Source organism: Ruditapes philippinarum, unplaced genomic scaffold, assembly GCF_026571515.1.
Source record: "Ruditapes philippinarum isolate M1 unplaced genomic scaffold, ASM2657151v2 ctg3236_1_1_1_1, whole genome shotgun sequence".
NCBI classification, from domain to species: Eukaryota; Metazoa; Mollusca; class Bivalvia; order Venerida; family Veneridae; genus Ruditapes; species Ruditapes philippinarum.
In genome coordinates this window covers 12,703-25,778 of record NW_026863247.1, presented here as the reverse complement: position 1 = coordinate 25,778, position 13,076 = coordinate 12,703, and the positions used below count along the sequence as shown (strand labels likewise).

General features: G+C 35.6%; 1 protein-coding gene across 2 annotated transcripts in view; it reads right to left on the bottom strand.

Annotated features, from left to right (window-relative positions):
* LOC132721582 (zinc metalloproteinase-disintegrin-like NaMP) overlaps nucleotides 1-6,970 on the bottom strand; it is a 107,947-nt gene extending 100,977 nt beyond the window's left edge. For both annotated transcript variants that reach the window (XM_060705902.1, XM_060705903.1), the window contains exon 1: nucleotides 6,883-6,970. In XM_060705902.1, the coding sequence (XP_060561885.1) occupies nucleotides 6,883-6,963 (81 nt within the window). In that variant the 5' untranslated portion in view covers nucleotides 6,964-6,970. The remainder of the gene's footprint in view (nucleotides 1-6,882) is intronic.
* Between the last annotated feature and the right edge of the window lie 6,106 nt (nucleotides 6,971-13,076).

Below are 13,076 nucleotides of genomic sequence, written 5' to 3'. Positions count from 1 at the left end.
GACCTGAACAGATCATATCATATGAGGATTTTGTTTTATTTAGATGGAAATATGTTTGACATGTAATCTCTACAATTATCGACACATAACGCTAGTTCGTGGATATGTTGATATGCTATCTAATGTATTATTACACACAATACAAATTATACATGTCAATATAATTTATCATTTTAAGAACAATATCCTATGAGACATAATTGAATATAAAAAATAATTGTAGAAATTGAAACCATTAGATATAACAACTTGAAATAACCAATCGTCTGCTATTGTTACCCAACTGAATACATTCGCTTACTTCGGTTAACTATAAGATGTTCAATTTTACCCATGAAATATGGTGCTATATCAGTTAAATATATTTCATATTTGCTCAGTAAAAATAAATATGAAATATAAATATGAAAGTGGGCGGAGTCAAAACTCATATTAATTTCAATGGACTTCTTTCAATTTTGTTTGAAAAATGATAAATAAAAAATTTTTTTGTTAAATTATGTTTTGAAAACTGTCTAGAATGATAGGGAATGATCTAACTAATAAAATTAATCCGAAAATCAATATCTTTAATTCAGTCATTTCCACTGTACAGACGTTTAAAGAGTTGTTTACGTGACGTCACAATGTAGCGCCAAACAGCGCATGCAAAAACAGTCAAAGTAATATAATCATCACATCGTGCTGTACAATTGCAGTTGCGTAGCAAACAAGGGGATTCGTCACAATTGTTCTTTAATAACGAAATAAATAAAATGGTTATTTTTCCGTCTTATCGTAAAATGTGGTATGTATTTCCTTTGGAGCTTTCATATAGACATATAGGCTTGTTTGTTTGTTTGTTTGTTTCATTTTACGCCTTTTTCCAACAGTATTTCAGTCATATAGGCGGGTAGTTTCCTAACCATCGTTCCTGGAGAGTTACACCAGTACTAGACTACCTTCCTCCGCGCTAAACTATTAAAGCATCTCCCGGGGATCGAACCCACGCCAGAGAGGTTACTGGATTATAAGTCACATATAGGCAAAATTAAAATTGTTCTATAGAATTTCTTTAAACTTGGCATGTTGTTAGAATATGATAACAGAAACATTTACAGCAAAAGCAAATTGGGGTCATTTTTGAGTTTTCTACTTATTTGAGGTAATTTTAAGGGCAAATAACTTATACATACGTAAATGAATTCTTGTTTTTTTCTTCTAGATAATGTTTTTTTTTCTTTTTACTGTTGAATACAATACATAATTACATAGATGATATTTGTTAAGTTCAGTGTAAGATTGGAATATATTTCACCGAGTGAGCACCAAAAGGTATATTTCACGAGTGACACAGCCACGAGAGAAATATGAACTTTTGGTGTTCACGAGGTGAAATATTTTTCGATCTTGCACTAAAATAAACAAATTTTATGTTTATTATATGCAAAGAAACGATTTAAAAAGACATTAAACATAATACTGAATGAAAAGCGCACCAAATAATAATATAATGTGACATCATTAACGACGTATCATCATAAAGTTGGTTCCCAGTATTGTGCACGCTGGTATTTCACTGAAACAACGTAAGAGGCTTAAATTCAAAACAGTGAAAATATCAAATTGATAATTTCACTGTTTAAAACAGTGAAATAACCAGTTTTATATTACTTATATATATCTTTAAACCACCGAAAAGCATGTAATAAATGCAATTCCTTTTAACGTTTCTGTTATTATTCTTTTCAATGAAAATAAAGGTACTTTGAATTCATAAAAAGGCCATTTTTTAAACACAGGATAAGAGAAGAAGGGGGAAAAAACACTTTCCACTCTAAAGACCAGACTTTGTGTAATATAAGCTGCCGCCATTTTTAAAAGTTGTGTATTTCAAGGAGGAGAATAATAGTGGTTGATTCATATAGAGGATACTTTTTGTTTTGCATGTAAGATTGAAATATATTTCAGTAAGTGAACACCAGATGCAATATTTTCACGAGTGGCGTAGCTGGTGTTCACGATAAAATGTATTTCAATTTTATATGTAAAACAAATAAATTTTCTTTTCATGTTTTAAAGTGATTTTAAATATTGAGTGAGACAGAAAAAGGATTAGAGCACCACACTAAATACCTTATTCCGGTATATATCGGACAAAGCGCTTGAATGATAAAATGCTAAAATCTTGCCTTTTTACCCAACTGGATGTACTTTAACAGGTCTAATACATCGTTTCACACCGATTTATGTATAAAGGAATGAAAAATATAAAAATCGGCGAAAAAACGATATAATTCGTCTATTTTGTGAACATGATTTCTGCAAGCGTATAGAGGTACCTCTCCAATCCTGTATCGAGTTAAATCCTTTAATATTTTTTACTGATTTTGCCGCGTAACGTCGTACATTCTCCTTGATGACGTCATCACATCATGGCATCAAATCATCAGTTTTGAAAAATAATAGTTTTGCTACACTTTTTTCTAATTTTGTTACATTTAAAAATGGTGTATGGTGACATCCACTCTTTTCCTAAAGAAGCTAAATTTACGTATGACGGCATTTATTTTTGCCTGTTATACCATTGTGTAATGATATTCTTTTCATCCGCATTCAGATATAGTCCGGCTACAGTAAAAATTATATTTATAAATTTCACTGGTGGTTTATTTAAGAAATAATTATTCCCAAACTGTGATTTTATTGCTCAATAACATCACTGTTTGGAGTTCAGATGCGGGGAATTATATCACGAGGGCGTAGCCCGAGTGATACTGTAACCCAATTTATATTCGCGAATACAAATTTTCGCGTTTTGCCGAGGTCGGACACATTCGCGAATATTAATTTCCGCGTTTTCTTGATTTCCGAATAAAAAATATTCGCGTATTGGAAAGTCCGATGGGACCGTAAAATCCATTAGCCGACTATTAATCTTCAAAAATTGAGGTCATTATTGGTGTCTTAAATGGGATTAACAATACGCTAGCCTTATGTTGTATTGGTAAGTGAATTGTGATCACAATTCAGCAAAAACATTTTCTCTATATATGTACATGTACGCATCGTTCGTCTTCATCTCTAAACATGTCGTTAAAAGGGTGGTTGATAAAAAATAAACCCTCAGAATGCAGGGATGTTTCGGCATCGTTTTTGCCTGATCATGATCTGGAGAGCACAACAGAAAAGAAAAAAATGATTAAAGCGGCAAACGAAGCTGTATTTGAAATTTTATCACCAAGTCTCCAATCAGGTATCGAACCCACGCCGAGAAAATTATGTTATATGAGTCCACAATCTAACCAACTGAGCTATACAGGCTGTTAAGTTTGACGGGTAAAAATCGATACTAGTATGAAACCATCTTGTATTTCACTGTTTGTAATTATTAACACCCAATACCCTTTTATGATGCTCGATAGGTATATACCACCTTTGTCTTAACAATTCACTCAAACAATTATTTTATAGGATCCAAAAAACAATAGCCTTTTGTGATGCTCGATAGTATTCCCACTTTTGTCAAACGATTTATTCAAACATTTAAATATGAAGAAACTTAAAACTGACACATGCTCCGTATAGTACCCTATACGGAACGTGATTGACAATAGGCCTACTAGTATTTCATAAATTGTATTAAAATGTGGATGTTTATTTTGATTGCTATATTGACATAGAGTTCTTTTGATATTTATGAAATAGTAGTAGTTTACTTAGTTTGTGTTTTTATTGCTTTATGGCAATATTCATAACAGTTCATTACTTCCTAACAGGTGTCCGTATAATTCGAATATATCCGGTCAAGTAGCTTTGCATGAACAACGTCTAAAATAAAAATTTCTCTCCAATTTATTCGCGAAATCGTGCGGACTTATTCGCGCAAACAAATATTCGCGCTTCGTGGCCATCCGCGAATAAAGCGAATATTAATTGGTCGCGAATATTCGTTGGGTTACAGTATAATGATGCGCATCCGAACGACAAACAGTGATGTTATCAAGCAATAACATCACCGATTTGGATAAATTATTTCGATTCTAACACGACATCAACAAATAAATGCTGCCCGTACATGATAATTAGCTAAATTGCTCCTGATTTGTGTCCGTACTTATTGTCAGCGCGTCACATTTTTAGTGGTTACGTCACGTGTTTAATGATTACGTCACATGTCTAAATATAGAACGTCAAACAGTGATTTTATAGCATAATAACACACACTTTCGGTTCTTCTATGTTCAATAGGGAAAAATGCGGGTCGTGTTAGAATAGAATATAATCATCTGATACATTACAGTAAAAGATCATGAAATAAAGGATATCATATGCATCTGTTAGTCATACATCATTTTATAAGAAAGAAAACTTATTTGAGAAAAGTTGCAGACAATAAATAAGTGTTGACAGTTGTTTAAATATTCAAAAAAGCGGTTAGGAAATTGGGAAATATTGAATTGTTGAAAAGCTGCATAACGGACACTGGGCTGTTTACTTGTTCTTCGGGCTGATGACTTTCATTGCTTTTAAGTTTTCATTTGCACTAGGCATTTATAACTGGTTGGAACGTGACCGCTTCCGTGGTCGAGGGGTTAGAGTCGATGACTTCTTATCCAGTTATCTCTCTGGCGTGGGTTCGATCCCCGGGAGATGCTTTGGTAGTTGAGCGCGGAGGAAGGTAGTCTAGTACTGGTGTAACTCTCCAGGAACGATGGTTAGGAAACTACCCGCCTATATGACTGAAATACTGTTAGGAAAAGGTGTAAACATGTAAAATGGAACAAACAAACAAACAATAACTGGTTGGAAACTTAAATATGTCCAAATGTCATCAAGAGCAGTGTTGCATGTGGAAGGAATTGAAATTTTCAGACTTCAAGATAAAACAAAAAAATTTGAAACTCTATTCGGTGATGAGTAATTTGAAAGAATTGAAGTTCTCTTCTTTTTATTACTTTTGAATTTTTAAGTTATTTAATATCAATTTCAACTTTGCTTTTCTCTAAACAGCCCTGACAATGTCAAAATTGTCAGCAAAAATATAAATGAGGTACCATATGGGGAAACCTTAAAATGTAGTCTCGTCGAAATATTTTGATATTTTTTCTCTGTGAAATTATCAAATTTATTACATGATTTTCGGTGGTTTATAGAAATATATCAGTGACACAAAAACTGATAATTTCACTGTTTTAAGCAGTGAAAATATCAATTTGATAAATTCACTGTTTTGAATATTTGAGCCCGTTACGTTGTTACATTAAAAAACAAGCGTTCACAGTACTGGAAACCGACTTAATGACGTAACGTTGTACATGACATCACGTTGTATTATCATTTTGCGCACTTTTCATTTAGTTCTAGGTTGAACTGCCTTTTTTCACGTTTCTTTGCATATAATAAAAAGAAAATTTGTTTAGTTTAGTGTAAGATCGAAATATATTTCGGTTCTTCTATGTTCAATAGGGAAAAATGCGGGTCGTGTTAGAATAGAATATAATCATCTGATACATTACAGTAAAAGATCATGAAATAAAGGATATCATATGCATCTGTTAGTCATACATCATTTTATAAGAAAGAAAACTTATTTGAGAAAAGTTGCAGACAATAAATAAGTGTTGACAGTTGTTTAAATATTCAAAAAAGCGGTTAGGAAATTGGGAAATATTGAATTGTTGAAAAGCTGCATAACGGACACTGGGCTGTTTACTTGTTCTTCGGGCTGATGACTTTCATTGCTTTTAAGTTTTCATTTGCACTAGGCATTTATAACTGGTTGGAACGTGACCGCTTCCGTGGTCGAGGGGTTAGAGTCGATGACTTCTTATCCAGTTACCTCTCTGGCGTGGGTTCGATCCCCGGGAGATGCTTTGGTAGTTGAGCGCGGAGGAAGGTAGTCTAGTACTGGTGTAACTCTCCAGGGACGATGGTTAGGAAACTACCCGCCTATATGACTGAAATACTGTTGGGAAAAGGTGTAAACATGTAAAATGGAACAAACAATAACTGGTTGGAAACTTAAATATGTCCAAATGTCATCAAGAGCAGTGTTGCATGTGGAAGGAATTGAAATTTTCAGACTTCAAGATAAAACAAAAAAATTTGAAACTCTATTCGGTGATGAGTAATTTGAAAGAATTGAAGTTCTCTTCTTTTTATTACTTTTGAATTTTTAAGTTATTTAATATCAATTTCAACTTTGCTTTTCTCTAAACAGCCCTGACAATGTCAAAATTGTCAGCAAAAATATAAATGAGGTACCATATGGGGAAACCTTAAAATGTAGTCTCGTCGAAATATTTTGATATTTTTTTCTCTGTGAAATTATCAAATTTATTACATGATTTTCGGTGGTTTATAGAAATATATCAGTGACACAAAAACTGATAATTTCACTGTTTTAAGCAGTGAAAATATCAATTTGATAATTTCACTGTTTTGAATATTTGAGCCCGTTACGTTGTTACATTAAAAAACAAGCGTTCACAGTACTGGAAACCGACTTAATGACGTAACGTTGTACATGACATCACGTTGTATTATCATTTTGCGCACTTTTCATTTAGTTCCAGGTTGAACTGCCTTTTTTCACGTTTCTTTGCATATAATAAAAAGAAAATTTGTTTAGTTTAGTGTAAGATCGAAATATATTTCATCTCATGAACACTAAGATTTCATATTTCACTTGTCGCTGCGCCACTTGTGAAACATACCTTTTAGTACTCACTCGGTGAAATATATTACGATCTTACTTAAAACTTACCAAATATCCTCTATATATTTTTACAGATAAATCAGTGATCCTATGAAAAGCATAAAAGAAAGGTTAATCTATTAATGTGTGACTATGTCACTGATTTTGTCGTATGATTCTGTTGTTGTTTTAGCAATACTCACAATATTAAAATCTTCAGATCCCTCTGATGTCAAAGAAACTTCGAAAGCCGCACCATGCTCAACATCAATATAATATGCCATTGTCTGAAATGGATGATACGGCAATTAAAAATAAAAAGATTTTAGTGGTAGCAAAGAGCATGCGGGAGGTCTTTTTGCTGCTGTGTTCGAAAATGTTTGGGGATTTTTTTTATAAATTACAATTATTAAACAAAATACAATTTATTAAATATATTGAATATAGAATCACACTTCATTTTTTAAAATGTTTAAAAGATTATATGCCGGTGAAATGGACTTTTTTCTTGGCGCACCCGCCCTCCAGAGCAAGCCCATTGATCGGCGAATTTTTGCTAGGGTTAACTTATTGTGACGGCAGAGAAAGGGAAAACGACAAAAATATCATATTCAGATGCTCGTTCATTGGTTCCTTATTTTCCGGGTTTCATATTGTAACAAATGGGGTCGTGTTTTATGTTTGACTATGATACAAAAGAGAAAGAACATCAAAACACTCGGCAATCTAATTAATACTTGGGTGCTACGCCCCTCATACAAATTAGATAGCCTCATGTGTCGATGTATTTTCTATTACTTAATTTGAAATAAATGATATGTTAATATATATATTTAAAGTAGTTTCAAAATAAAAAGTTTCGTGTAAAATTCAATAGGCAAATTTTCGGGTTATGTTTCGGTAAGTAAATGGAAACATTTCTACTATATTTTCAAAAACTGCCATAAAATATTTTAATCACTCAAATTGAAGTCCAGGATTAACATAGCAAATGTTTATATCATTTTATTCGAATAAACAGTATATATAAAGCTGCATGCCTCCAACCACAATATTTGATGAAAATCAAACTTGAGTTAAATATGTGCCGTTTGCGCCAAAAAATCTCCGTAACATTATCTAGTCATAACAGTTCAAAAGCAAACAGGACGTTTCGGCCGAAAAAAAAACAATTCGGCCCCTATGGAGTATGCAAAAATCGGTCCCTGGACTTTTCGGCACTTTTCTGCGAGACGTTTCGGCCCTTTTTTAATTACATTTAAAAAGGAATGTTTATACTCAAAATAGTTAGAAAAATGAAGTATATTGCCGGGAAGACTTACGCTATGGGTAGGCGGGAACAACAACGACGTCTTGACGGCGGGAATCAAGATGACGTCAACGTATATATCAATGTCACTACCGCTTTACTTGTATATTATTGAGATATTAAAAATATAGAAATAAGACACAACGCGAAGCTTATGTCTATACCCCACATTTTGGTGCCGTAACGAACTAGTGAGAAATTACAGACAAACATGGATCTTAATAAGCTAAAAAAGAAGAAAGCCGCTCAGAAAGCTGTTATTTCCAGACGTTTGCAGAAGTTAGAAAATTCTACTGATGATTGCGTTCAGTTCCAGACGATATTTCATAATTTACAGTCTTAAGTTGCAGCACTTGAAGACAATGGAAGAGCTTAAGAAGATTACATGCTAGATTTAAAGATTCGAATCCGAATCTTGGAAGCAGTCGAGAACACTTCCGGTAACACGACCAACAGTACTTCCGATGTACGTGTAAGTGACATTTCTATACATAACGGACAGTATTCTCAATTTCACAAACTTCCAAAACTTCCGCTTCCTATATTTACCGGCAACATTTTAGAATGGCAGACATTTTGGGATTCGTTTGAGTCAAGTGTACACAATAACGTATCTTTATCTGACGTACAGAAGTTCACATATCTGAGATCTTGACTCCACGACGATGCAGCTAGAGTGATTCAGGGATTTCCGTTAACGCATTCAAACTATACACAAGCAGTTGCGTTAGCCTACTGACAGAATGACAGAACGTTTCGGACAGGAAGTTCCGAACACAAGATTATAAACGCTTACATGCAGTGTTTATTAGCTTTACCCCGTCCTTACTCTGGCATTAATAGTTTACGAAATTTTCAAGAGAAAATGGAGTCATATATTAGAGGATTGTTGTCACTTGGTCAAGGTCAAACTCGTATGGCAATCTACTTGTCCTTGTGGTATAACAGAATCTTCCTGCTGAAAGCAAACGCAACATGACTCGTGACCACGGAAACAGTAACTGGCAACTGCAAGAACTACGAAAAGCATTGAAAAAGGAGATAGCTATTCTGGAGTCAGGTCAATCTTTACATACAGGTGAAGTTCATAACGATACCGCTTCATTCCTAACAGGGACACGATTTCATCCGAATGTGGCACGCAAACTGCAGAAGACAAATGAAAAGAGAGATGAACGTCCAAGATGTCCTTTTTGCAGCGACCATCACTTAGCAAATGACTGTAGGAAGGTAACAAATACTGTTGAACGTAAGAAAATTGTTAAAGATAAAAAGTTATGTTTTAATTGTCTAGGACGCCACCAAGTAGCCATATGTAAATCGAACCATCGATGCCGTTTTTGTCGGGAAAACACCACACTAGCATCTGTGACAGTAATCCCCAGCCTTTAACCCCTCATAGTAATTTGAATAATACAGCCCCAAGTTACACTCCAGGTTTAAGAGAGTAAGCTACTTCCGGTTCAAAATCATTTCCGGTTCAAGTGATCAGTCCGCAATACTACATTCTACTTCACATTCTAGACCTAACGTTTTGTTGAAAACCGCTGTTGCGAAAGTAACATCTGGAGTTGCATCTGGTAATTTTTGTACAGATGTTAACATTTTATTTGACGAAGGGGCACAGAGGTCATTTGTAACAAAGGAACTTGCAGAAAGACTCGAACTCAGAAGAACGGGAGCAGAAGTCGTAGAGCTTGCAGCATTTGGTTCATCTTCAAAGAAAGAAAGTCATATTGATACGACAACAGTATATTTATTAACTGATACCAAAGAAAAGACAGATATAGATGTCCTGATTGTCCCAACTATTTCCGTCCCCTTAAGAAACGTACAGCAAGCCACTACAGCACTTCCGTATCTTCGTGGGCTTAAACTTGCGCATCCGGTTTCAGATGACAACACTTTCAATATATCACTTCTGATTGGCGCAGATAAGTACTGGGATATTGTCAGTAATAGAGTGATCCGTGGTAATTGTCCCACAGCTGTCCAGTCAAAGATAGGATACTTGCTTTCCGGTCCTCTTCCGGTTTCTTCTACTGATGCCGCTACAGACTCCATATCAATTGTATTAATATCTAAGCCAGATACACATGACCTAGAACGTTTCCGGAAGTTAGAGTCTCCAGGTATTCAGCCTGAAAAAGAAGATGAGACTACCTCCGACTACCGACTATCAGGAAAAATGCATTGAATTCAAAGACGGACATTATTCAGCACAGTTACCATGGAAACGTTACCATCCGGTGTTACCTGACAATTATAACATTGTTCCTTAAAGAACGGAAAATACAATCCGGCGCCTTCGACAAGATACAAACATGTTACAGCAGTATGGCCAAATTATCTCAGAACAAGAAAATCGAGGCTTTATCGAGAGAGTTACAGACAACAATATAGATTAATAATATCTGCCATATGTTGCGGTTCGGACCGGAATATCCGTCCCGAGGGGACCTGCCCATTGGGCGGTGACGAGGCTTGCCGAGTTACCGCCCATGGGCGGGTTCCCGAGGGACGGATATTCCGATCCGAACCGCAAACATATGTTAGATATTTTTTCTTGCATATTCTGCCATATTATTTCATATTTAAAATGGTTTACCACAATATGATAAATGTTCATGGAAATTAAAGTCATTTCATCCATAACTATTTTCTAACAATAGCGTATGAACTTACAACTTAAATAACAACGGCGAAATGACGTCATCCTTAGCACATATTTCCCTTCTAAAACGACGTCATTTTAACGCGGTTCATTCATAAAGCGCGCTAAAATGACGTTGTTGTTTGGCACGCGACTCATCTGGCACCCCCCATGCCAGATGAAATTTCCGGCATGGGTAAAACTGATGGAAACGCCAGTCTGATATGCAAGAAAAAAGAGTTCACTACATCCCACATCACGGTGTGAAAAAAGATTCAGCCACCACCCCAATCCGAATAGTCTGAACGATTGTTTAGAATCAACACCCTCGGAATTAAATGACTTAACTGAGATTTCGCTTACACAGATTTGCTGTCTCGACAGACATTTAAAAGGCATTTACGACATTTACGACAGAGATACTGGATACCATCTATCCGTCAGTATATACAGAGCCTTCTACGGAAATGCGTTCAAAGTCGAAAGGTAACAGGCAAACCATATACAGCACCAGATCCACCACCCCTACCAAAAATTAGAGAACAAGATACATCTCCATTTTTCTTGCATATCAGACAGGTTTATCTACCGTTTACACCGGTGCTAGAAAACTCTGTCTTACACCCCCCATGTAAGACAAGTCGCGTGCTTTAAATGACGTCATTGACGCGCGCCTTTTATGAATGAATCGCGTTCTTAGGATGACGTCTTTTTTCCGTTATGAATGAAGTTCTATGTTCATACGCTACTATAAGAAAAAGTGAGTAATGAGAATATCAGTTTTTATAATTTCTGTTCCGAAAATAATTAACATGTAATATGCAAGAAAACGAATCAAACACCGGCTGTTGGTACAGACGGGAATATCTAGCTCTCAGGTAACTGTTTAGCGGAAACTCGGCAGAGCCTCGTTACCGCTGTAAACAGTTACCCTCGAGCTAGATATTCCGGTCTGTACCGGCAGCCGGTGTAAGATTCTTATAACAGTCACCGGGGTTGATTTCTCGGGAGCATTGTATGTACGCAGCAATCCTAGAATTGAGCATAAGGCTTATATTTCTCTATTTAAGTGCGCTTCAACAAGAGCTGTCCATCTCGAGCTGGTACCAGATTTATCAGAAGAAACTTCCATCCAAGCGTTTAGAAGATTTACAAGTAGAAAATCCCAACCCAATATAATGATATCAGACAACGCAACAACATTCAACGCAGCAGCAAATACCATTAAACAAGTCATGAGATTAACGGCAGTTAATGACGCTCACACAGCCATGGTACTGAATGGAGATTCATACCTAAGCAAGCACCATGGTTTGGCGGTAGGTGGGTTCGACTTATTGGACTAACAAAAACCTAAATCAAGAAAGGTACGAGAGCCACCAGACATTAGTAACTGAGATTGAGGGTATAATTAACGACAGACCGCTTATTTACGTCACTTTCGATATAGGAGACTCGGACCCATTAACACTGGCGCACCTGCTTTATGGACGTCGTATTACATCCCTTCCATATGATGGCAATACACCAGAACCATAGAATGTTACATTGTCTGACTTAACAAAAAGGGCAAAAATGCAGGCACAACTTATCAGTCACTATCGTTTACGATGGCGTCACGAATATCTTACGTCACTGCGTCAGTACCACAAAACAACAGGAAACAACACTCAGACAGTTAAGGTTGGCGACGTTGTACAGATTTATGATGAATCACCAAGAACGCAGTGGAAACTAAGCGTAATAATGATGGCCTTACACGAGCATCAATTTTACACACGAGTAATGGACTTGTCACTTCGAGACCTATTGTGAAACTGTACCCATTAGAAATCATTTCTACATCGTAATCATTTCCTGGCCGGGAGAATGTCGGGAAGACGTACGCTATGTGTAGGCGGGAACAAGAACGACGTCTTGACGGCGGGAATTAAAATGACGTTAACGTATATATCAACGTCACTACCGCTTTACTTGCATATTATTGAGATATTAAAAAGATAGAAACAAGACACAACGCGAAGCTTATATCTATACCCTACACTGTAAAAATTTACCGTTAAATTTATAGTCGTTTTCTGGTATTCCGTTATACGGTATCGGACCCTCGTTTGCGTTGCATTGCGAGATAGCGTTCTACGACAGCCATTTTACTAAGTCGTCGCCCTAATTCCACAATGATGTAAGTCGTATTTTTACCATTTTGAGAAAATCGACTTCAAAGTTTTAACAGGCTATATCTTCACACTTACTCAACCAATTTTAATATAAAATACATCATAGTGTGCAGAATTATTTTAACTTTTACACTTTTAATTACTCAGAAGTTCCTGTAGATAGTTTTAAAAAAAATCAAAATAAAAAAAATGAAAAATCACAGAAAAATATATTTAATTAACAAAATTACAAGAACCAGAATGCTGTAATAAGTAACA